The sequence below is a fragment of the Melopsittacus undulatus genome, chromosome 12, assembly GCF_012275295.1.
Source record: "Melopsittacus undulatus isolate bMelUnd1 chromosome 12, bMelUnd1.mat.Z, whole genome shotgun sequence".
NCBI lineage: Eukaryota > Metazoa > Chordata > Aves > Psittaciformes > Psittaculidae > Melopsittacus > Melopsittacus undulatus.
The window spans coordinates 18,572,817-18,595,063 of record NC_047538.1 but is presented as its reverse complement, the minus strand read 5'-3'; the positions used below and the strand labels follow the sequence as shown (position 1 = coordinate 18,595,063).

Sequence of the window (22,247 nt, the reverse complement as noted above, 5' to 3'; positions counted from 1 at the left end):
TTGCAGCTTCATGAAGCAGCACTGGGAGGAAAATCCATTTTCCTGGGAGCTCAGAGAAGTGTGCAGCTTCCAGGCATGTGTCAGGCTGCCGTGGATCGTTAGAGCAGTTATGGGCTTCTCTGGAGCATGGGAGGGAGAGGTTTGCATGTTTAATTCCCATATTCCTGGCAGTGTCCTTGCTCCCGAGTGAGGAGTTGGGCACAGGCAAAATGGATTCACCACTAAAAGGGTTTTGAAAAGAGCCTTGCCTTGTCAGAACATTGCTGACAAGAAGCTCCCATGACCCAGTGAGCACTGGGAGCCCAGAACCCCCCGTGTGCTGGGCTACACCCCCAGAGCGTGAGCAGCAGCTCAGGGAGGTGATCCTGCCCCTCTGCTGTGCTCTGGGGAGACCTGAGAGCAGCTCCAGTGCCTAAAGGGGCTCCAGGAAACCTGTAGGGACAGGCCAAGGGGAATGGCTTTAACCTGCCCAAACAGGGGAGACTGAGCTGAGCTCTTAGGCAGAAGCTCTTCCCTGTGAGGGTGCTGAGGTGCTGGCACAGGGTGCCCAGAGAAGCTGTGGCTGCCCCATCCCTGGCAGGTGGAGGTCACCCTGGAACTGGATGAGCTTTAGGGCCCCTTCATCCCAAACCAGTCTGGGATTCTGTGAGTACTGCCCCTGTTTGCAAGCACGGGAGCACTGATCAGGAGGAGAGCCTGGTCCTTGCTGGGCACAGCTCCTCAGGCCGGGCACTGCTGCCAGCATCCATGCCCATCCATGAGGGGTTTCCATGGCAACCTTGTTTGAGCAGTGCTAGTGACACAAGATGTAGATTTTAAAATGAAATATTCAGACCACAGTCCTGGGAGCATAAATAAACCCCTGCACACGGCCAATTTAACAGCATTTTAAAGCCGTTCAGAAGCTCCCCTGAGCCACAGGAGCCCCTGTGGCATTAGGAGGTGCATGAAAGGGAAGGCAAAGCCCCTGACCCCATCCTGCCCTGCGAGTTCCAGCACCCAGCTGGGTCCCCAGCCTCAGCACAGGGCAGGATGGAACCATAGGAGAGGTGCCAATTGCAACCATGCTGAAGATGCAGCGCTCAGGGCTGCACAGGAGGGATGTACAGGTACCAGGAACAGGAGGCAGGGAGGTCCTGCAGCTCCTTGCCCTCTGCTGCATTTTCCTCCTGAGCAAAGCTTGAGCATCTCCCTTCTTCTGAATTATCTGCCTATTAATCACATTTCGGTCCAGCTGAGATAAGGACAGGCTGCCCAGCTGCATCCACTGCAGCACCCCATGCACTCCAGTGTCTAGTAAGACCTGCCTGCTTTGCACAAGCCCTGGAATCGCTGCAGGTCACTCTTACTGCTCTTGAATGTGCAATATCCACATCTTCCCAGTGAGCACGGCCAAGCACTGGGATCTTGGGGCTCCCTTCACCCACAGGACCTGGGGCCCAGCACTGCTCTTGCAGCCCTTGCACCATGCACCAGACCATAGAATTGTCTCCTATTCTCCGTGACTACAATAAGAACATTTGTACAAACCCATCCACAAGCCTCCCTCCTCCAGCCTCACCAGGGCTGGGGGCACAAAGCAGGGGAGCAGCTCAGAAACACCCAATGCAATGGGCAGATACTGCCCTGGCTGTACTTATCTGTGCTCCCACGTGGGTGATGCACTGATGACCACGTTGCTGCTATTCTGTGTGCCCACAGGCTGAGCTGCCAGGAAAACTTTCTTTTACCACTGTTAAAGCTTAATTTGCTGAGATTGTATCCACAGGGAAGAGCAGGTTTCCAATCCCTTGTTTGCAGCCAGGCAGGCGCTGAGGCTGCACCGGTCTGTTTTGACATTTGGAAATGGAAAACTGTTTTGAGTCAGGTTTTGCTGCACTTCAAGATTTAAGCAGAAATTATTTAAAACCTGAAACCAACCCAAAGCATTTCCCATCCATCACAGGCGTGTTTTGACGAGCCCAACCTGCTTTCTTCCCCATCCTTGTTTTACCCCAAACCCTGTGTTTTCCTCTCTGACAGTGCAATCTGCATGGTTTGTGATGGAGATCCACATAGGACAGAGCTCCTGGGAGGGCTGCTGCCCCTTCCCACCCTGCAGCCCTCCACCAACACAGGAGTGCATCAGAAAGCAGCCTCAACACCCCTCTTTTATCTGAGATTAGGATCAGCCCTGTATGGACTCATAGAAGGAAGCCTTGGATTCAATATTATCAGGTTGCACCTCCTGGAGCTGCTGTAGTGAGCAGAGGGTGGATGGAAGGCAGGAGCATCATGTGTCCCTACCTGCAGCTCTCCTGACCAGGCACTGCTGCTGATGGGCACCAGCCTCTCCCATTGTGGTAAATGGCACCTGTGGCCAACCCTCCTGAGAGCCCTGGTGGGAACTGGTAGTTCTGAGGTTCCACTTTCATCCATCACAGGCTAGAGATCATCACCACAGGCTTCCAGGAGATAAGGGAAGAAGTCTCTACCTTTGGGAAGACAGAATTGGCCTAATTGAAGTGGCTGCAGCATCCCAACAGCCTGGGGTCCTTTGTTAGCAGCAGAACTGGTGCAACTGCAGCAATGGCTTTGGTGGGTGGCTGCAATGTGCAGAGCCCTGGTGCAGGGGGGAGATGAGGCCAGCTCCCCAGGGCTCATCCAGCTCCATCCCATTGCTAGAGCTGCCCAGACTCAGCATTTCACTCACCCAGCCTCTGATCCAAGCACATCCCTCACAGCACCGGCAGCACACAGAGGCAGTTGTGCTCATTATGGCCATTGATTGTCCCATTTCACTTGCCAATGGAGATGACACAAGGCAGAGATGGACCATCTGTTGGGGTTCATTGCTCTTCAGAGGCCCCTCTCCTTGCTCCCCACTGTGCCATCCATCTCACTCTTCCTGCAGGGAATGCAGTAAAAAATGGAGCTATACCCTGCAAATGAATGAAGGCAGCATCCCCCTAAAGCAAAGCCTGCTGCCTGTCCCCAGCTGGCTTGCAGGGGTGGCTCTGCCTGCAGAGAGCACCCCTAAGCAGGGGGTTCCATACCAAGGCAGCACCATGTACCATTCCCAGGCATCCACCCCATACACCCGCTCCTGACCTTGCAGCTGGACAAGGGCTTGTGGTCCTCAGGGTCATGGCTGAGTCCAGTACATCCCAATGGCACTGCCCAGGGTCTAGCACATAGCACAGCTCCTCAGCAGCATCCCCTGACTTCGGAAAGTCTCCCAGCTCTTGCAGAGCAGACTGAGCTGCAACCTTACTCATGAGAAACCCACTCCACAAGCCAAGCTTGTCTACCTGGGTCTGGCTTTATTGCAGAGTGGGGCCAGCTGCTCCCATAGCCCCTTAAAGGGGACTTGTTCCTTATAGGAAGGGGTTTGGGGTGCAGTGGCTGTGGTGCTGGGGGGTCAGTATCAGTCCCAGCTCACAGTGAGGGTTCAGGAGAGATGTCTGTGGCAGAAGCAGCTCCGGGCAGGATTAACCAGTCCCAGCACAGCTTCAATCCACCTAAGCCCATCAGCCAGCAGAGCACAGGGCCTGAACAGCACCATTAATAGCATCTCTGTAAGCTTCTCAGGGTTTCTGCTATAATCAGTCACTGAAACCTTCCGGACAGTAACTTCTGAGCTCGAGCAATCGAGCCACCATCCTCAGGCAGCCAGGAACGTGCACGGCAGCGATAGCATCGCTGTTAGTAATGGGAACCCAGTGATACAGCTACTTGCAGCTTAGCTCTTTCAGGAGCACGGCAGCAAAATGAGCACGTTATGATTATTTCATCATCCTTTTATCAAGCATTTGCAGTCCCCTAATTCCTCTAAGCCCCTCTGGCTGTGATACCGGCAGCAATCAGATTTGCCCGGCTCTCTCCAGCCTCGGCACCTCTGGAGCGGCACAAGTTGCTGGGATGCAGTCCTGTATCCTGTATTCCAGCTGGGAAGGGGGTGTCCCCAAGTCCATTTCTCAGAGGAGTGGAGATCTGGGGATTGGGAATTCATGGGAAAGTGGATCCCTGCTCCACAGGGCCCAGGGCTGAGCCTCTGATGGATGTGATGTGGCCACACAGCATGGTCCAGGGAAGGGATGTGGGGACTTGATGTGCTCCCAGGCTGCTCACGACAATTCCAGGCCACAACCTGAAATCTGTCTCTGTGTGCTCATGGGAAACAAACTGATTTGATGATCACAGTTTACTCAGATTTAATTCTGAATAGCAAGAAAACAAAATTCTTCCAAAGAGCAAGAGGAAACTGTCCCAGATGGCAGAAAGAAAAGGCTGTTTGCACCTGAGAGAGTATTGTCAGAAGAAGAAGTTGTTCTTTGTGTGGGCAGGACTGCATGGACTGGTGAGCTGGTTAGTTTTTCTCACTCCGATCGCAAGTTCCGAAGTGTCATTTGTATTCATATCTGGATATTTAAGGATGCTTTTGGTGCTTGATGGTGCTGCAAGGTGGCTGGTGCCCTGCTCAGTGCTGCCCCTGCCATCACCCTGTCCCTGTGGATGGGGCTGTGTTCCCGCTGGGAACCTGGGAGCAGCCGCCCCCTTCCACCCGCACCCTGCAGAGGAGCGAGCGCTTCCGACAGCGCTAAGTATAAAGCGTGGGGGAGTGAGATGGTTGGAGATGTCCTCCCCGCGCTGAGCTTCCTTCCGCGCTGTTTACACCCAGTATCCAGGCAGATCCCAGAATAGACCTGAAGAGGAGCTGTCATTTTGTATTAAGGTCACTTGTGCTCCACACTATCCCGGACGTTTCTGTCCCATCCTGCAGGAGCAGCCACTCATGCCAGTGCCGGGATGCAGAGCTCAGTGCCCAGTGCTGTGCCCAGGGGCTGTGGAGGCTTGCATGGGTTTAGAGAAGCCTTTCCAGCCCAAAACCACCTGCAGGGTGCTCCTGATTGTGATACAAGATAAACCCCTTGTACATCTTGATAGCGTTCACTTCCTCCAGAGCTGGTTTAGCAGATTAGAGCAAGGTCAGACGTGACCCATAGTCCTTGGAGGTGCTGTTTGCATTCATATCGGTATGGAAAGCATCTTACCAAAGCCCATCCTTATCCTAATACCATTACAGAACCTTCTTTAAGGATGAGGATACTTGGTTCTGCTTCTCCTACTCTTTGCTTTCCCTAAAGCCCTGCTCATCCTGGGGATGCCATGGGCAGGGGAATCCACCTCTGTGGTCAGTGACAGCCCCATCATGGGCTCTGCATGCCCATGGCAGGGCCCATGAGGCAGCACGGAGGCACCAGGGTGGCACCAGGGATGGCAGCATCCGGATGCAGCAGCAGGGCTGGCAGCGCCTGCCATGGGGATGTGCTGGAGCACAGCCCTGGCTCGGGGGTGGCGATGCAATCTGGAGTGCGGATCATTCATCACTCCTCTTGCCGGTAACGTGGAATATGCCCTTATTAATCCTCGATGCCAGGCCCCCCCCCCCCCCCCGCCTCTACCACCCTGCTCCAGCCTGGCTACGCTGTTCTAAGCTTCCCTGAAATACACATTTGCCCTTTACAAACTAAAGCATGTTAAGTATCTCATTAGAGAGTCGCTACACAGAGTGTTTTATTTCATGCTTTGTTAAGGACAGAATCATTTAAATGCATCCTGGCAAAGGATCTAATAAAAAATTAGTCAACTTTCTGCAAGCATAAAATATGGTTTAATGGCAACATCCATTAAGAATTAGAGTTCACATGGGAAACAACCTGGGGATGCTGCTTCCCTGTTCCTGGTAACACACCGCCTTTAGGGCCTCGGGTTCCTGCCTGTCCCACTGTGAGCCTGTGTCCCACCGTGTCCCATCCTCCTCTCACCTTCTGGGGCTGTGCCACCTCCTCCTTGTCTGACAGCCCCATCTTCTCCCATATGGAGAAACCATTTTGCTTCAGAGCACCAAAACCAGTGGTTTGGAGGAGATCAGCAGCAGTGGCAGAGCCCATTCCAGGCTCAGGCTGGGAAAGGAAGCCTAAAGCACAGAAGAACCCTGTTCTCAGGGATGGAGAACTGATTCTGGCACTGCCAATTCCCCCCATCATCCCACAGCAGGATGCCCATGGGGGCCAGGCTTAGCCCAGGAGCAGCATGAAGAGGGAAGAGAACACACTCAGACATAAGTGGAAGGTGCAGAAGCTCCCGGGCTGCCCCAGCAGCATCCTCTGTGGGGACACAGAGGCACCAACCTCCTCAGGGAGCCAGGGCAGATTATTCAGAACCAGCACAAGCCAGTGGTTGCAGACGATGTGTGTGAAATGCCTCCTAATGTGCTGAGGGAATCGGTTAATGAATTTACCGAACCAAGGCTAATTAAAGAATTAATGTTTTAAGTCATGGGAAACATGCTGGGAGAGGCCGGGAAGGGCTCGGTATCCGGGATGGGTTCTCCTGTGGGTCTGTGGCTGGCAGCAGGACACGGTGCCTTGGGGCAGCACAGCCCTGGTGTCCCAACAGCAGCGTGTGCAAGGGCTCCCTGGGACAACCGCAGCAAGATTAGCTGCTTGGCTGTAAAGGACAGGGACTCCCCGGGACATTCAAGGGCCACTATGGGTCCCTTTTCTCCCTGGCACATGTGGAGGTGACAGTGCCAGGGTCTCTGGGTGACCACTGTCACCTTATGGTGTATGAGCCCGGGTCCTGTGATGCGCCTGATGCTGCACATCCAGATGATGCAGAGCTGAGTGTTGTGCTTGCAAACCAGGTCCAGTGAGAGCGCAGCTCTGCATGAAGCAGCACCCCAGGGTTGCAGGATCAGCACTCAGGCAAAGCTAGGGCAGCAGAAGTTGAAAGGCATGAAAATCACAGGGTGATGTGAACGGTGGTGGGACAGTGGGGAGCTGTGCCCACAGCAGGGTCCCCGTGTTTCAGGTTTTCCATCCAAAAGCTCTGTTCTCCCTTTCCATTCTAGTCCAGAATCTGAAACACAAAACAATCGAGTTATATTTCACTCAAGTGTTGTGCCTTTGTTTGCAGCATCTGTAACTCAAGGCCAGGTGGGACACAGGGGCTTGGAGCAAGCTGCTCCAGCAGAAGGAGTCCCTGCCCATGGCAGGGGTTGGAGCTGGGTTAGCTTTAAGGTCCCTTCAACCCAAACAGGCTGGGATTGCAATCTGAGGGCTCCCAACCCTCCCTGTGGAGCTGAGGGGGCTGGAATTACGGTCCTTAATTGCCGTGCGTTACGCTCCTTCCCTGGCAACTGCTGTTTCCATGGAAAACGTTGACTCGGAGGCTCCTGGAGCTCCCTGCAGCCGCAGCCCTGCTCACAGTTTATTTTACACCGCGACCGCAGCCCCCCCAGGCCCACTGATGGGGAATAAATCTGTGTTTCACGCCCTTCAGCTCCCAGCGCCGCGGCGGCAGCGCCTTTGATTGCTCTTTCTTCCCCACGCCTTGCTTTGCCTGGCACAAAAGGTCAGCGGCAGCCGAAGGAGAGGCTCTGCCGACGTGGGGGTGCTTTGCTGCGGGAGGCAGGAGGAAGCTGGTTAATCGGTGACAGCCGCGGCCTGAGCTGGTGCTTTGGAATGGCCGTATTTGCTGATGGCAAACGCAGAAATAAAGGCTTCTCGTAGAGACCGAGCCACAGCAGCAAACTCAGCAGGAGTGAGTGAACCTCCCCGAGCAAGTGACCTCTGCATAAAGAGATCACAGAGCAGCTCTGAAGCAGTGAGAGGAGGCCACCGAGTTCCAGCAGAATCCCACCTTCCAGGGAATCGGTGCAGGCTCATTATTGCTTTCCCATAATGAGCCTGCTTGGGAGAGCCGCAGGGTTCAAGCAGCCGCAGCTCCCAGGGGGCTGATTCCGAGTTAGAATTCCATACCTGGAATTGCCCAAATCCCACTTTTCCCCATGTATTTTGCAGACAGCGGCTCGGGAGCAGCGCTGGTCCCTGCCAGCCCAGACCCTCTCGCCGCGGATGAGCTGGTGGAGAAGAAAGCCCATGGAGCCGGGGAGCTGGGACACGGCACGGGTTCAGTCGGAGCCAGGGAGCTGGGACACGGCACTGCCCTCAACCTGCTGCCGGCCACGGAGGAGGGCACCGAGCCGGCAGCGGAGGAGCAGGCGCCGCTGGTGCAGAGCCGAGCGCTGCCAGCCCCGAGCCCGGCCCCGGATGCTGCTGTGAAACAGACGTTCCCGGTTAAGAAAAAGCCGCCTACTCCGAAGCATCCAAATGCAGCGAGGAAGCACCCGAGGCCCAAGGCTGCCCCGCCGGGGTCCCCCAGGGCTGCCTCCCCAGCCAGCCCCATGGGCCCCGGGCTCCCCACTGCCTCCCAGGAGCCGCGGGCAGCAGCCGGTGTGGGGGACACGGAGCAGAGCCCCACTGAGCTGCCCTGGGGGGGCCGGGCCACCACCAGCCGCCCTGTGCTGCAGATCTCCCCATCCACCCTGCCACCGACAGCAGCGTGGCACCTCACTGACAGCACCAGTGATGCTGGCAGCGCTCCCACCGTGGCTCCCACCGGGGATGCCGGTAACCAGACCAACAGCGCAGAGACAGAGGTGCACACGGCAGAAGAGAGCCAAGAAACCACCACATCCACCATCATCACCACCACTGTCATCACCACTGAGCCCACTCCGGGTAAGCTGTGCTGCCTGCATGGGGAGGGGGATCAGGGCAGGGGTTCCAGGAGTGAATGGGGAGCATCCCTGAGTGCGGCATCAGTGGCATTCCCTGGGTTTGTGGGACTGCACTTTGGTGGTGCTGGTGCTGGAGCAGGGACCTGGGTGCTGGGTTTTAGGTGCAGGGGGGAGCTGCTGGGTGAGCCATTCCCCAGGGCAATCCCTGATTCACATTCCCCACAGTCCTCTGCAGCATGAGCTTCCATGACCCCGAGGGCTACATCGACTCCACAGACTACCCACCGCTGCCCCAGCACAGCTACCTGGAGTGCACCTACAACGTCACCGTCTACACAGGCTACGGCGTCGAGCTGCAGGTGAGAAACGTGTTGGTGCAGGGATCACCATGGCCTGAGCCCCTGCTCCACAGCAGCACACGATGCACAGCACCATGGCCATGGGCATGGGCTAAAACCAGCCCTTCCCAGGGAGGAAAATAGGGTTTTCTTAGTGGAATAAAGCGGTAACTGGTACATCCTGAACATCAGCTAGGATCAAAGCATTAACATGCCATGTGATTAATTGAACAAGGAGCATGGCAAGCAATTTGCAAAGAGCCTTCATGGGAAGGCATGAAGCAGCAGTGCTGTCTCCAGCACAGCACCAACCCATGGCATAGCAAGGCCAGGTCCCTGCCAATTGCAGGATAAAGAGCACAAGGCCAAGGCATTCTGCAGGCATTCTGCAGCACACCCCACAGCAGCAAGTGTGCAGCTGCAGCAGAGAGCCAGGGCTGGCTCTGCAGGAAGGTGTCTGTCCGTGTTGTGAGCTGCATACATGGGAGCATGGATTAGTGGGCAGGCTGCATGCCAGGGCTGCCACTGTGCTGGTACCTGTGCTGTGCAGACCCATCAAAGCCAGAGGTCTGGTCCAGGCACAGTGATCTCCAAAAGGCTGCATCCCACAGGATGGTGGGGATTGGAGCAGGGCAGGAGTCTTGATGCCTTTCACATGGTCTCCATGTCAAACCAGGCCCCGGTCTCCATGCTCTGGTGCACAATCCTTTCTTCTTCTTGAGCTTTCCCCATGTCACTATTTGCATCCAATTAAAACCCATTCACTTTTAGCCTGTGTAATCAAGAACGTGCATTAAAAGCAGCAGCAGCTCCAGTGAGCTTGTCCCTGCCATCCCCTGGTGGGCACATGCAAGGGGCTGACCTCCGGGCACAGCTGCAGTGTGGAGCCAAGCCATGGTGAGAGGCTGAGCCGGGACTGGGCCCTGCTGGGCTCCTTTCCACAGCAGTAACCTGTGCCCCAGCCCCACAGGGTGCTGAGGACACGCTGCTCTGCTGTAAACTCGCCTCTGTCCATAATCCATCAGGTGCCACCGCTCCTGACCTCACTCTGTTGTAAACTGAGATTTTAATGGAGCATAAAATTAGCCTCTCCTCCCCCCAAGCTCTGCATCTCACTTTGCTGATGCTTCTAAGCATTCCAGACAAATTAAATCACACCAGTGGGGCTGTGCTGGCTGAGCACAACCTCACCGGGAGCTGCTCAGCACCCACGGAACACCCTGTCCTGGATGGGAGCTGTGGGAGCTGGAGAAGGATGCTGAGCACCCCGGATGCCTGCATTCTGCCCTATTCAGCAGAGGGCAGGGGGGTGCCAGCCCCATGGATGCGGGCTGATGTCCTCCTGTGTGACAGCATCAGCAGTGCCTGACCCTCGCTGCAGGCAGCGAGCTCTGCAGAAGGCTTTTAACCATTTAGGAAGCAGCAGTGACATGATTTATGTCCCAATGAAGCTAGGAATAGCATTCATGGCAAGCACAGCAACAGATTTATCCCCTCTCTCTGAGGATGTTCACACAGGATACATGCTGATGGAGGAGGCAAGCCGCGTGATGCAGGAACTTGGTCCATATTTGCATGCAGGCCTATGCTGGACATCACCCCTGACCAGTGGGGCTGGTGCAGAAGCTCTGGGGCTTTTCCCACTGTCACAAAGAGGCTTTGCTGTAAGGACCTGTACCCAGCTGCTCCCCAAAGCCTACAAGAAGAGCATGAAAGACCAGCAAACAAGGGAGCTGAACCTGGAGGTGTCCTTGCCCAAGCTGCCACTGGTGGGGAGGGACAGGGGCTGGCAGCCTGCCCCCCGCAGCATCCCAGCACCCAGCAGCATCCCAGCTCCTGGCAGCATCCAGCCCCTCACCCAGGGCTGGGGAGAAGGGGCATAACACAGCAAAAGGACCTGTGTGATGCTGTGTGGTGCTCAGGGTCCCTGCTGGGCTCTCTGCTGTCTGCTCATCATGGTCAGAGCCATGTCCCCACACCAGGCTGCTCCCTGCACAGCCCTGCCAGAGCTGTTAAACTGTTTTTATGGCTATACCCCTTGAATCTTCTTGGCAGGAGATAGTTTCCCTCGGGAGCTCTGTCGTGGGTGAGCAGCGCTGGCAGCCGGAGCGAAGGATCCCTCCTGTCTTCCCAACAGGCTCTTTAGGAGCTGACACTGGTGCAGGCTTTGATTAAAGCAGGAACTCGTCCTGCCCAGCCCCTGGCAGGAGCTCACCCATATGGTCCCTCTCGCAGCGCTGCCGGTCCCTGGCACGAGGCCACTGCCTTGCCTGTACCCACCGCTCGCTCCCGGAGCATCCTGCCTGCCTGGCACCGGAGCTGTGCAGTGACACCCCTGCTCCAGGCTCCTCCGAGCATGGGCTTGCAGGAGGAGGAGGCTGCTGGTGCAGCTGAGCCATGTCCTCAGCACACAGCACCCTGCGTGGGGCTGGGAGATGCTGCAGCGCTCCCCAGCCCCATCTCTTCTGCAGAGCTCTGCAGGCTGGAGCTGCCCCTTAAACCCCCTTCCCAGCAGCAGGGTGTGGGGGGGAAAGAGCATCTTGGTGGCACTGAGCTGCTTGAGAGCTCTCCTGAGCATTTCTCTTTCCCATTTCCTGGAGCGATTGGGTGCTGGATGGTGTGTGCAATGCTGGCCATCAGAGGAAGCCGGTGGGGAGCAGGTTTGTCTTTGAGTGATTGCAGAGCAAAATGTGTTTTAGAAACACCCTGGAAATGTCTTCGCAGTTATTCAGATCCAGCTCAGGAAGCAAAGCTCTGCCCCAGTGGGAGCTGGGCAAGTCATTCGCTTTAGCATCCCTGGATACCGTGCTCCAAATAATTCATCCCTGATAACACTTAATTCATTCCAGTTATTAATAATCAGACCTGAGCCATGGAGCAGGCTCAGTGTGTGCACAGTGTGCTGGGGGAGCAGCTTTCAGGACAAAACCTGGAGAAGACAAACGGGCCTTGGGGCAGGTTGGGGTCTGAGGCAGGCACTTGGCTTGTACTGCTGATGCACTGCAGAGTGCCCATGAGGACCGAGGCCTGCTCTGCCCTGCAGCGAGAGGATCTGCAGTGCCCCAGCATCCTGCTGCAAAGTGAGGCAAAATCTGTTTGTCCTGAGTTAAAAGGATGCTCTGGGGTGAGCCCAGTCAGGCTCTGAGCCAGCCTCAGCCTTTCCAGGGCTTGTGGACCTCTGGGCAAGCAGGGAGTTACTCACTGGGGTTGTTTCTCCAATGGAAATCTCCCTTATTCCAGCAGAAGGTCAGAGGATGCCAAGTGCTGCTGATGGCCCTTGAAGCCAGGCACATCCCCACCTTGTGCACTGGAGGCAGGCACAGTTGTGCCAACAGCAGCAAATCCTTCTAGCCACAACATGATGGGGAGCGCTCGCAATCACGGGCTAAGGCTGTGGTGTGAGCTAAATATAGAGCCCCGGTCCTCGCACACTTAAGGAAACAAATGATCTGATGAGCATCTTTCTGCTGAAATATGAGCCCATTTATTAAGCTAAATGGACGTGAAAAGCAAATGTGAGGTTACTTTTCAGCTATTTCCAAATAATAATTAAAGCCTTTTGGGACCTCTCATTAGGCACACTTGCTGTGACTCCCTGGTTTGGAGGAGGGATCCTGGGGAGGATCCCTGCTGAGCACCAAGCCCTACATACAAATGTGCCCTGGTTTGGTTGCAGACCTGCCCCGCTAGGACCAGTGAGCCTGCTCCATGCTCCAGTGCCTTGAGGTGCAGGGCTGCTTCCAGGGTAGATGCAAGTGGAATTGGGATCCCACATGCCCTGACTCATGCTACCCCTTCATGTTCCTCCTGTCTAACCCTCGTTGCCTGCTCAAACACCCAGTTTTGACAGGGAAGCAGATGCGGTCACCTTGTACTGCACAGAAGCATCCAGCTTCAGAACGCATCTCAAGTGTGCAGCTCCAGCTCCCTGTGCCCACAGTCCCAAGGGAAGAGATCAGCAGTTATAGGGGTCCTTTGGGCTCATGCTGTGCACAGACAGCTCCATCACCACTGAACAAGCAGCTCCTGTCTGCGATGACCCCTGTGCTCTGTGTTCATGGCTGGGATGGGACACCCACCTTCACCCCACAACTCACGGGTATCTGCTCCCTCACAGGTGAAGAGTGTGAACCTGTCCGACGGGGAAGTGCTCTCCATCCGCGGCGTGGACGGCGATGCCCTCGTGGTCCTGGCCAACCAGACACTGCTGGTGGAGGGCCAGGTGATCCGCAGCCCCACCAACACCATCTCCGTCTACTTCCGCACCTTCCAGGATGAGGTGGTGGGGACCTTCCAGCTCCACTACCAGGGTGGGTGCCTCAGTGCCAGGGATGGGATGGGGTGTCAGTGCCGTGGGGTTCAGCCTGCAGTGATACGGCTCCTGTATCACTGCGTGCCTGTGCTCAGAGCATCACTGGGGCGGATGGAGCAGCCTGTGTTGTGTCCAGAGCAGAGGGTACAACACATACTGATGTCCTGGACCCCAGCGCTGGCTGAGCTCCTCACACCCTCCCTGCCCTGTCTCTGTCCCCATGCAGCAGCTCCTCCTGCACAGCTCAGCCTGCGGGCCTATTTTTTCCTTAAAGAGCTATAAAAAATAGATGAGTTCAAGCAAATTCTCTCTAAAATAGAAACTGGGTCTGGGCAAGAGCAGTAACAGGTTGAGAAGCAGCAGCGTGGCCGTTTGCCTGTGCTCCACAGCCGGCACCCGCGGCGAGGGCTGTCACTGTCCCCCCTCTGACTGCGACAGCCCCGAAATGTGTGTGCTCGTTGCAGTGTTTATGCTGAGCTGCAACTTCCCACGGAGGCCTGACTTCGGAGACGTCACCGTGATGGATCTGCACTCGGGAGGAGTTGCTCATTTCCACTGCCACCTGGGCTATGAGCTGCAGGGTCCCAGGGTGCTGACGTGCATCAACGCGTCGAGGCCGCACTGGAGCAGCCCGGAGCCCATCTGCTCAGGTATGTGCCTCATCAGCCTCGGTGCTGGGGAGAACTGGGGTCCGCAAGGGGAAAACGAGGGCTGTGTCCTGGGTGCTGTGGGTTCAGTGCAGTCCCTGAGAGCCGTGCTCTGTGTTGGCAGCGCCCTGCGGTGGGACAGTCCGAAACGCCACCATCGGCCGCGTCCTCTCGCCCAGCTACACTGGGAACCAGTCAAGCAGCATGTACTGCGTGTGGGCCATCGGGGCCCCCCCGGGCCAGAAGCTGCACCTCCACTTTGAGAAGCTCCTGCTGACAGAGAGGGACAGGTAAGGCTATGGAGCTGCTCGTAAGCCTGCGGCCAGCTCTGTGGTGAGCCTGTTTCCTTTGGGAATGCGGGAGCTTTCCTCTGCCCAGGGTGAGGAGCAGGGAGCTTCACTGGGACCCGAATACACCAAAACTTGGAAGCTCCAAACTGGTCTCAGCCCCCTCCTGATCACACCTCCTGCCCTTCTGGTGCCTGGTCTGCAGGATGAGACCTGCAATGCTATGGGGCAGCACTGACCAAAGCTCAGGGTGCAGCATGGAGGAGGCTGTCAGCAGAGGATGGTGGGGATGGGGCAGAGAAAGGAAGGTTCATGATCTATGTGTTCATGTGCTCACGAGGCACAACAGGTCTTGGGCAGAAAGAGCTGCAAGAAGCAGTGTAGAGCCTCAACCCCTATATCCAGGCCTAGTGCTTTGTGCCAGGAGATGTTGCAGGTCTGATCCTGCTGGCTGCGGGGTGACACCGTGTGTTGTGTCACACTGCCCCTTTCCTCTCCCCAAACACCCACTGCTCAGCACCAAGGTGCAAGAAGCTGCGAGTCCCACGTTACAGCACCTGTAACACAAAGAACATGCTTACGGTGCTGATCCTTGTGTTTAAAGAGCATTAGCAGTCAGTCTGGTAACAGGCAATAAAGCAGGTTTATGGCTTGTAGTAAAATGAAAGAATAAAGCCCCTGTTTATGACACAGTAAAAGAGACTTATCTGGTTGGTGATCGTTTGTTTGCATGATTCCTTTCCACTGCTGTGCTCCAGCAGCATTGGAGCTGGTGAGGAGGGGAGCGCGGGGCCCCTTTGCCATGTAACATCCCATGTCCTCCGGTGCAGGATGGTGGTGTACAGCGGGGACACAAACCAGTCCGCGGTCCTCTATGACTCACTGCGTGCTGACAGTGTGCCCTTCGAGGGGGTGATCAGCGACGGCTCCTCCATCAGGATCGACTTCCTGGCCGAGGAGCCCGCAGCCGCCACGGCTTTCAACATACGCTTTGAAGGTGATGAGCTCTTGTTTGGTACCCACAGCAATCCCAGCTCAGCAAACACAACAAGCGGTGACACAGCAGTGTGTTACTGGTGCTGGTACACAATGGAAGTGGGGTTTGGTTAAGCCTGTGTGGCTCAGGACAGATAAACTGTTGTTAATCCTAATTGCCTGTAAAATTCACCATGGAAAAGGCCATCCGTGCATGGTGGGATGAAGGGTTTGTAGCTGGGGATGAGCCCAGGGCTCACTGAGCAAACCGCAGAGCTGAGGCAGTGAGGGGCAGGGGAAGGCAGCTCTCCCCCATGCAGCTCTGTACCCCTATGGCTCACAGGGGATCCTCTCTTCCAGCCTTCGAGCGGGGTCACTGCTACGAGCCCTACATCCAGAATGGGAACTTCACCACCTCGGACCCTACCTACAATCTGGGCACCACAGTGGAGTTCACGTGTGACCCTGGGCACTCCCTGGAGCAGGGTCCTGCCGTCATCGAGTGCGTCAACATGAGGGACCCATACTGGAACGACACGGAGCCGCTGTGCCGAGGTCAGTGCCAGCACCGCAGGGTGATGCTGGCTGCCGGTGCAAGCATCCCCTGGACCCTGCTGAGCCCTGCCTGCCTCTCGCTCATGCAGCCACGTGCGGGGGGGAGCTGACTGCTGTGGCCGGCGTGATCCTGTCCCCAAACTGGCCGGAGCCCTATGCAGAGGGGGAGGACTGCGTCTGGAGGGTCCACGTTGGTGAGGAGAAGAGGCTGTTCCTGGACATCCAGCTGTGAGTAGCTCAGGACCTCTCTGCTCCACCAGTGCAGTATCCTCACTGCCCTTGCCCCAGGGATCTGCACCGTTTCCCTGCAGCTTTCCTAATCCCCTATGATGCACTCAGGGGAGGTCCAGGGCAGCACCCAATGCTGCTCCGAGTTCAAAGTGATGTTACACCATCCACTGCAGTAGTTAATTGCTCCTGAGATGGCTTCTGAATCCTGCCACAGGCAGGCACATGCTGAGGTCAAAGGGGAACAGGATTTGACGCTCAGGCTGGGAGCCCTTGGCACAATTAATGCTGCTGATGCTAAGGGAATCTCCTCCAATGCTATTCTGAGTTCACACGTTGCAAGTAGGGGCTTAGAGTCACAACGGTTTTAAAGCTCCCTGTAAAAACCCCAAGTGGGAGCTCCCCTTGCACCTCTCCCAGCTCTGTGGGTGCTTGGGCTGAGCAGAACTGGAGGCCGAGCACTCTGAAGTCATCAGACATAAATGTCACCGAGGAAATGGTGTTTGACAGAAAGCAGAGTTCCTACAAATGTCAGCTTGACACGGGGATGAGCTGGCGCCTTCCAGGAACGCTCTCTATGAAAGGGTTGGGATTCAGCTCAGGTGCCTCCAGACCAGGCTGAATCACACAGCTGATGTGCAGGGCAGGGGTCCTGTAGAGACCGAGCACATCCTGGGCCTCAGGTATTGCACACACACTGCCTGGGCTGCCCAGAGAGTGCCTCTGACCTGACGGAGGTTCTGTGGGGCTGGGAGCATCCTGGTGCTTCCTATGGGAAGGGGAGGATCAGGGTCCCTGCCCCAACCCCCCCTGTGCTGCCAGGCACAGCGCTGGGTGCTGGATGTGCTCCGCTTGCGGGTGAGCAGGATGGAGCAGTGAAAGGTGGAACCTGTGCCCGTCCCTGGGGTTGAGCTGATAACACCCTCACTTGTCAGCACCCAGGAGGCAGCCTGTGGTGGGGCTGCAAGGAGGAACAGCCCGGCAGCAGGGCTGCTGGCATCAGTGCATCCATGGGGATGTGCATCCATCACCCACCCTTTACTGTTTCCCCCCACCCCAGCCCCAGGGGCAGCCGCATCCCTGCTTCAGAAGGGGTGGATGGAGGCTGCCGCCGGGGCTGGCTCTGGGTATGGAGCTGGGCTTGAAGCTTCCCAGCTCTCCCCAGCGGCTCCCGGCCGGTCCCAGCCGCCCGTCCGCGGTCCGACACTGCCCCCTCGCGGCCGTCCCCGCACGGCCTCACCCGCTTCTCCCTCCAGCCTGAACCTCACCAACAGCGACATCCTCACGGTTTACGACGGGGACGAGCTCACCTCCCGCATCCTGGGCCAGTTCGTGGGCAGCAGCGGTCCGCAGAAGCTCTACTCCTCCAGCCCCGACCTCACCATCCAGTTCCACTCGGACCCGGCCGGGCTTGTCTTCGGGAAGGGGCAAGGATTCATCATGAACTACATCGGTACGGACAGCGGGGCGCTGGGGGTGTCCCTGCTGCGGCTGTGCAGGTGGGGACAAGGACATGGACCAGGTTGTCCAGGCGCTGGGTTGTGAAGCAGGGAGAGCTGTGACTCCAGCACTTCCCACCGAGCTCTGCAGACCCCCCAGCCTCCCTGCAGGTCTCAGGGTCAGTCACTGCTGGTGTGTCCCCTCTTCCAGCCTGGCAAGAAGGCAGAGGCAGTTTTGGTCCCCATTAGTCCTGGTGTGGCCCAGTACAACTGCAGAGCAGAACAGGGAGAGGAATTGTTGGTAATAGGTATACAGGACTCACACACACACACGCTCTGCCAGGCACGAGGCACTGCAAAGAGGTGTCCTCCCAGGAGAGGTCATGGAAGCCCATGGAAGTATGGGCTCCTGGGACGGCTGTTCACAGCTCCTTGCTCCAGAGAGAATCAGACTGCCCTTGGAGATGGCTGCTCACATCATCCTTGGGTGCAGCCACGTCTGCCAGAGTGGGGAGGCTGATTCCTGAGGAAGGGACAAGGCCTGGGAAGGGCACTTCTTCCCCAGGCTGCCCCTGCTCTTGCTGCTTCCCCTCCACAGCCTGGCTTCCCCAACAGGCTTCTCTCAAGCCTGTTTGCTTCCTGCTGCTGCCGGCTCTGGTTAAGACCGGCAGAACAAGCTGCAATGCAGATCACCTGTGAGCCTGCAGGTCTCTCCTCACTGCACTGCAGCACATGCAGCCAGGCTCAGCCATGGGCATGGGGCTGGGGGGGAGCAGGGCAGGAATCCTGCACCAGAACAAACCTGCTGTGTCATGACCACAGAGCCTGTACTGCTCCTGTGCCTGCAGCCAGAGCTGAACCCACTGTGCCCACACTGCTGTGCTTGTCCTGATGGCAAGACATCATACTGATGGCACTGATACTGCCTTGTTTCTACCAGCACAACCCCTTTCCTGTTTCAGGGTCAGGGCTGGGAAGCCCTCTTTACCCCAGAGAAGGACTGTAGTGGTAGGCCAAGGGGGAATGGCCTTAAACTGAAAGAGCAGAGATTTAGGTTAGATGTAGGGAAGAAGCTCTGGGAAGAGGGTGCTGAGGCGCTGGCACAGGGTGCCCAGAGAAGCTGTGGCTGCCCCATCCCTGGCAGTGTTCAAGGCCAGGTTGGACACAGGGGCTTGGAGCAGCTGCTCCAGTGGAAGGGGTCCCTGCCCATGGCAGGCGTTGGGGCTGGAGGAGCTTTAAGTTCCCTTCCAACCCAAACCAGTGTATGAGTCTATGATTTTACCTGCTGCTGCCCAGGGGCTGCTGCATGGCCCATTTGCGGTGCACAGGGAGGGATGGGCACTTGGCAGGGCTGTGTATCCATGCTCCGTGGCTCCAAGGAGTGCTGCACTCGGTAGCCGCAGCAGCATCTCCCTTGGCTACAGAGGTGTCCCGCAATGACTCCTGCTCCGACCTGCCCGAGATCCAGAACGGCTGGAAAACCACATCACACACGGAGCTGGTGAGAGGGGCCAAGATCACCTACCAGTGCGACCCGGGCTACGACATCGTGGGCAGCGACACCCTCACCTGCCAGTGGGACCTCAGCTGGAGCAGCGACCCCCCCTTCTGCGAGAAGAGTGAGTGCCCCTGCAGTGTGTGCTGCGTCCCCATCACATCCCTGCCACCGCTGCCGGCCTGGGGCTGAGGCTCAGGTGCCTTCTCCTCCCCAGTCATGTACTGCACGGACCCGGGGGAGGTGGAGCACTCGACCCGGCTCATCTCCGACCCGGTGCTGCTGGTGGGGACCACCATCCAGTACACCTGCAACCCTGGCTTCGTGCTGGAGGGCAGCTCCCTGCTGACCTGCTACAGCCGCGAGACCGGGACACCCATCTGGACCTCGCGGCTCCCACACTGTGTCTGTGAGTTGGGGCAGCTCCTCCTGCTCTGCTGAGCTCAGCTCCTCTGCATGGGGGGCCAGGAAGCCTTTTCCTGCAGCCAAGACCTCCCCTGGCTGCATGGGGTGGTGAAGAGCTTTGCTACCTAAAGCGGGGTGGCTGAGACCTTGGGTGCTTCCCTGTGTCCCCCATACTCATCTCCCAGCTCACATCCTGAGCTCATCCCGGGATCTATTCCCTTTCAGCCGAGGAGTCGCTGGCCTGCGATAACCCAGGACTGCCAGAAAACGGCTACCAAATACTTTATAAGCGCCTCTACTTGCCGGGAGAGTCCCTGACCTTCATGTGCTACGAGGGCTTTGAACTCATGGGGGAGGTGACCATCAAATGCATCCTGGGGCAGCCGTCCCACTGGAGTGGACCCCTGCCCATCTGCAAAGGTAATGGTGGGGAGTGGATGTGGGACACGGGGACACCAACGCCTGTGGTCCCAGCCTGGGATAGCCCAAGGACCTTCATCCAGCTGCAGACCCAGTGGTTCTTGAGCTGGGACCTAAACTCATCTGAGACCTGGATCTGAGCTGCCCAAGCTCTGCTGCCCTGGGGAGGGGGAGAGAACCCCCCAGCCATGGTGCTGGCAGTGCAGGGCAGGCCTGGCTGCTCCCTGCTTTGCTGCTTCCCATAGGTGTTTGCTCATCTCAGCAGGGATGTTCTCTCTGATTAAAACCTGCAGGTCCCCCACGATGTGGGTCCAAATGGGGCAGGGAGACCATGGGGCTGGGGTCCCCATACAGCAAGCACCCAGTCAAACCCAGTTACATACCAATAACTCTCCATTTCTCTTCCAGTGAATCAAGACAGCTTTGAACACGCTCTGGAAGGTGAGTGAAATGCTTCCAGTGGATAAGCCCTGTGCAGGGCCCTCAGCCAGAGCCTGTGCGGAGCTGGGAGAAGGGAGAGCAGCAGCAGAGGTGATCACAGGGTGTTTGCAAATGCCAGCCTGATAGATCTTGTCCTTTTAGTAGCAGAAGCTGCTGCAGAGACGTCGCTGGAGGGAGGAAACATGGCCTTAGCCATATTCATCCCGGTGCTGATCATCTCCTTGCTGCTGGGAGGAGCCTATGTCTATCTCACAAGGTGAGGAGTGCAGCTGGGCTCGGGATGGTGATGAAGGATGTGGGGACATGGCTGCGGCTTGCTCAGCATCACAGAATGGATTGGAAGGGACCTTCATAGCTCATCGAATCCAACCCCTGCCATGAGCCCCGGGAATGGTCCCCAGGAGCAGGGCACTGAGCCGGGATGTGGGATGTGGGAGTCCAGACTGTCTGTGTTCCGTTCTGCGCAGCGCAATGACTCCAGCTTTCCCGCAGGTGTCGGTACTACTCCAGCCTCCGCCTGCCCCTCATGTACTCCCACCCCTACAGCCAGATCACGGTAGAAACGGAGTTCGACAACCCCATCTATGAGACAGGGGTGAGTGCTGCTGCGGCCGCTGCTCCCAGCACCGTCCTGATGGGAGCCACGCGTTGTGCCGGGTGTGCGGGATGCTCGGAGTGACAGGAGGCTCCATCCCTGTTGCTCCCAGTGGCCGGTTGGGTGGCAGGGTCTGGGTAGGGAAGGCATCACTTCCCCAGGAGCAGAATAACACTCAGGGCCTCTCTTTCCATCTGGGAATGGTGGGATTATCCAGAGAAGCAGCTGCACCTTCAACTGGCTTTTCCTTCTCTCCAGGAAACAAGAGAATACGAAGTTTCAATATAAGGACAGTGGTAAGAGAGTCTCTGGCTGCGAACTTACTGTGCTCTCATAGACCTTCCTCAGTAACTAATCCAGAGCCCACGTGGAGTTTGGTTGGACCCCTGGACCTGCTGTTGTCTTTCCTTTTGCCTCTTTCTGGAAGATTTTACTGTTTTCTTCACTGTATTTATTCTATTTAAGCTGGGGTAGGTGTGCTGCGAGCCTGGGTGCAGGCAGCAGCGGGGCAGGGCTGGGTCCAGCGAGGCCAGAGCAGTGTGAGGGGCTCACACTGTGTGACCCCACATGGTGACACATCCCTGGGCTCTGCTCGCACACACACAGGGGGGTTATTGGGGTTCTGGTGTCAGAATTAAACCCGTCTCCATTGCAAGAGCCTGCAGCCCATTGCTGGGAGCCGAGGTTTGCCACAGGATCCCACCAGCCCTCCCCACTCCTGGCTCCCAGCTCCTCTCTTCCCAAGCAGGAACCACAGTGGGTTGTGTGCCAGCAGCACCGGGACTGTCCTGGCTGTGGAAGCAGAGTGTGGCTCAGGAACGCTGCCGGCCAGCACAGGGGATGGCCTGGCACACACTCAGTACATCCCACTTTGCTTTCCCTGCTTTGCTTTGGATGCTGGAGGGGCAGCAGGGCAGGAGTCCCAGCTCTATGGAGAGGCATTAACCAGTGAGCCCAGCAGCCCAGAGCCTCACACAGTGAAGGGGAGCTCTGCAGCCTGTGCCTCTTTAGCCATGCTCACCATGACCCCTGCCACAAGAACCCAGCGGTCTCTCCTTACCCCTCGGTAGCATCTCAGGGTAAGCAGGATGGGCTACAGTGGGGTCCCCAGTATGAGGTGGTGGTGCCGGGCAGGCACCAAGGCAGTGCAGCCCACCCAGAGGTCTGTAGCTCCCACCTGAAGCCCCCATGCTGGGGCTCATGGAGGGACAGGCAATGGAGAGGGGATGGAGATGGAGGTTATTGGGGCAGGAAGGGCAGGCAGTGCCTGGCTCTGGTGCAGACCAGCCCATGGGGAACAGGACAGGCAGGAATCAGCCCCTCAAAGCAGGTCCCACCACAGGCAACCCCCAATTGGAGCCCCAGCATCCCCTTCACTCTCCCAATGCCTTCACCCCTGCCAGAGCCAGACACCACAGGGCTGCCTCCCGTCCCCATGGACCCCTAAGGGCCACCTCCTCCCCAGGCCCCCCATGCCACCAACCTCCATAGCCAGGCCCTGGGGAGGGCAGCGAAGCCACCAACGTGTCCTGGGCTGCCGGTGC

At 57.2% G+C, this 22,247-nt stretch overlaps 1 protein-coding gene across 1 annotated transcript; it reads left to right on the top strand.

The window, feature by feature from the left end:
- Positions 1–440: 440 nt before the first annotated feature.
- SEZ6L (seizure related 6 homolog like) lies at positions 441–21,238 on the top strand (the record flags this gene model as incomplete). Its single annotated transcript, XM_034068269.1, has 17 exons — positions 441–454; positions 7,843–8,567; positions 8,792–8,925; positions 13,022–13,214; positions 13,681–13,866; positions 13,988–14,153; positions 14,981–15,147; positions 15,486–15,680; positions 15,770–15,908; positions 17,165–17,361; positions 18,772–18,966; positions 19,060–19,251; positions 19,473–19,667; positions 20,076–20,108; positions 20,250–20,364; positions 20,601–20,703; positions 20,962–21,238. Coding segments are annotated over 17 exons (2,979 nt in total), but the record flags the coding sequence as incomplete, so codon positions are not given.
- Between the last annotated feature and the right edge of the window lie 1,009 nt (positions 21,239–22,247).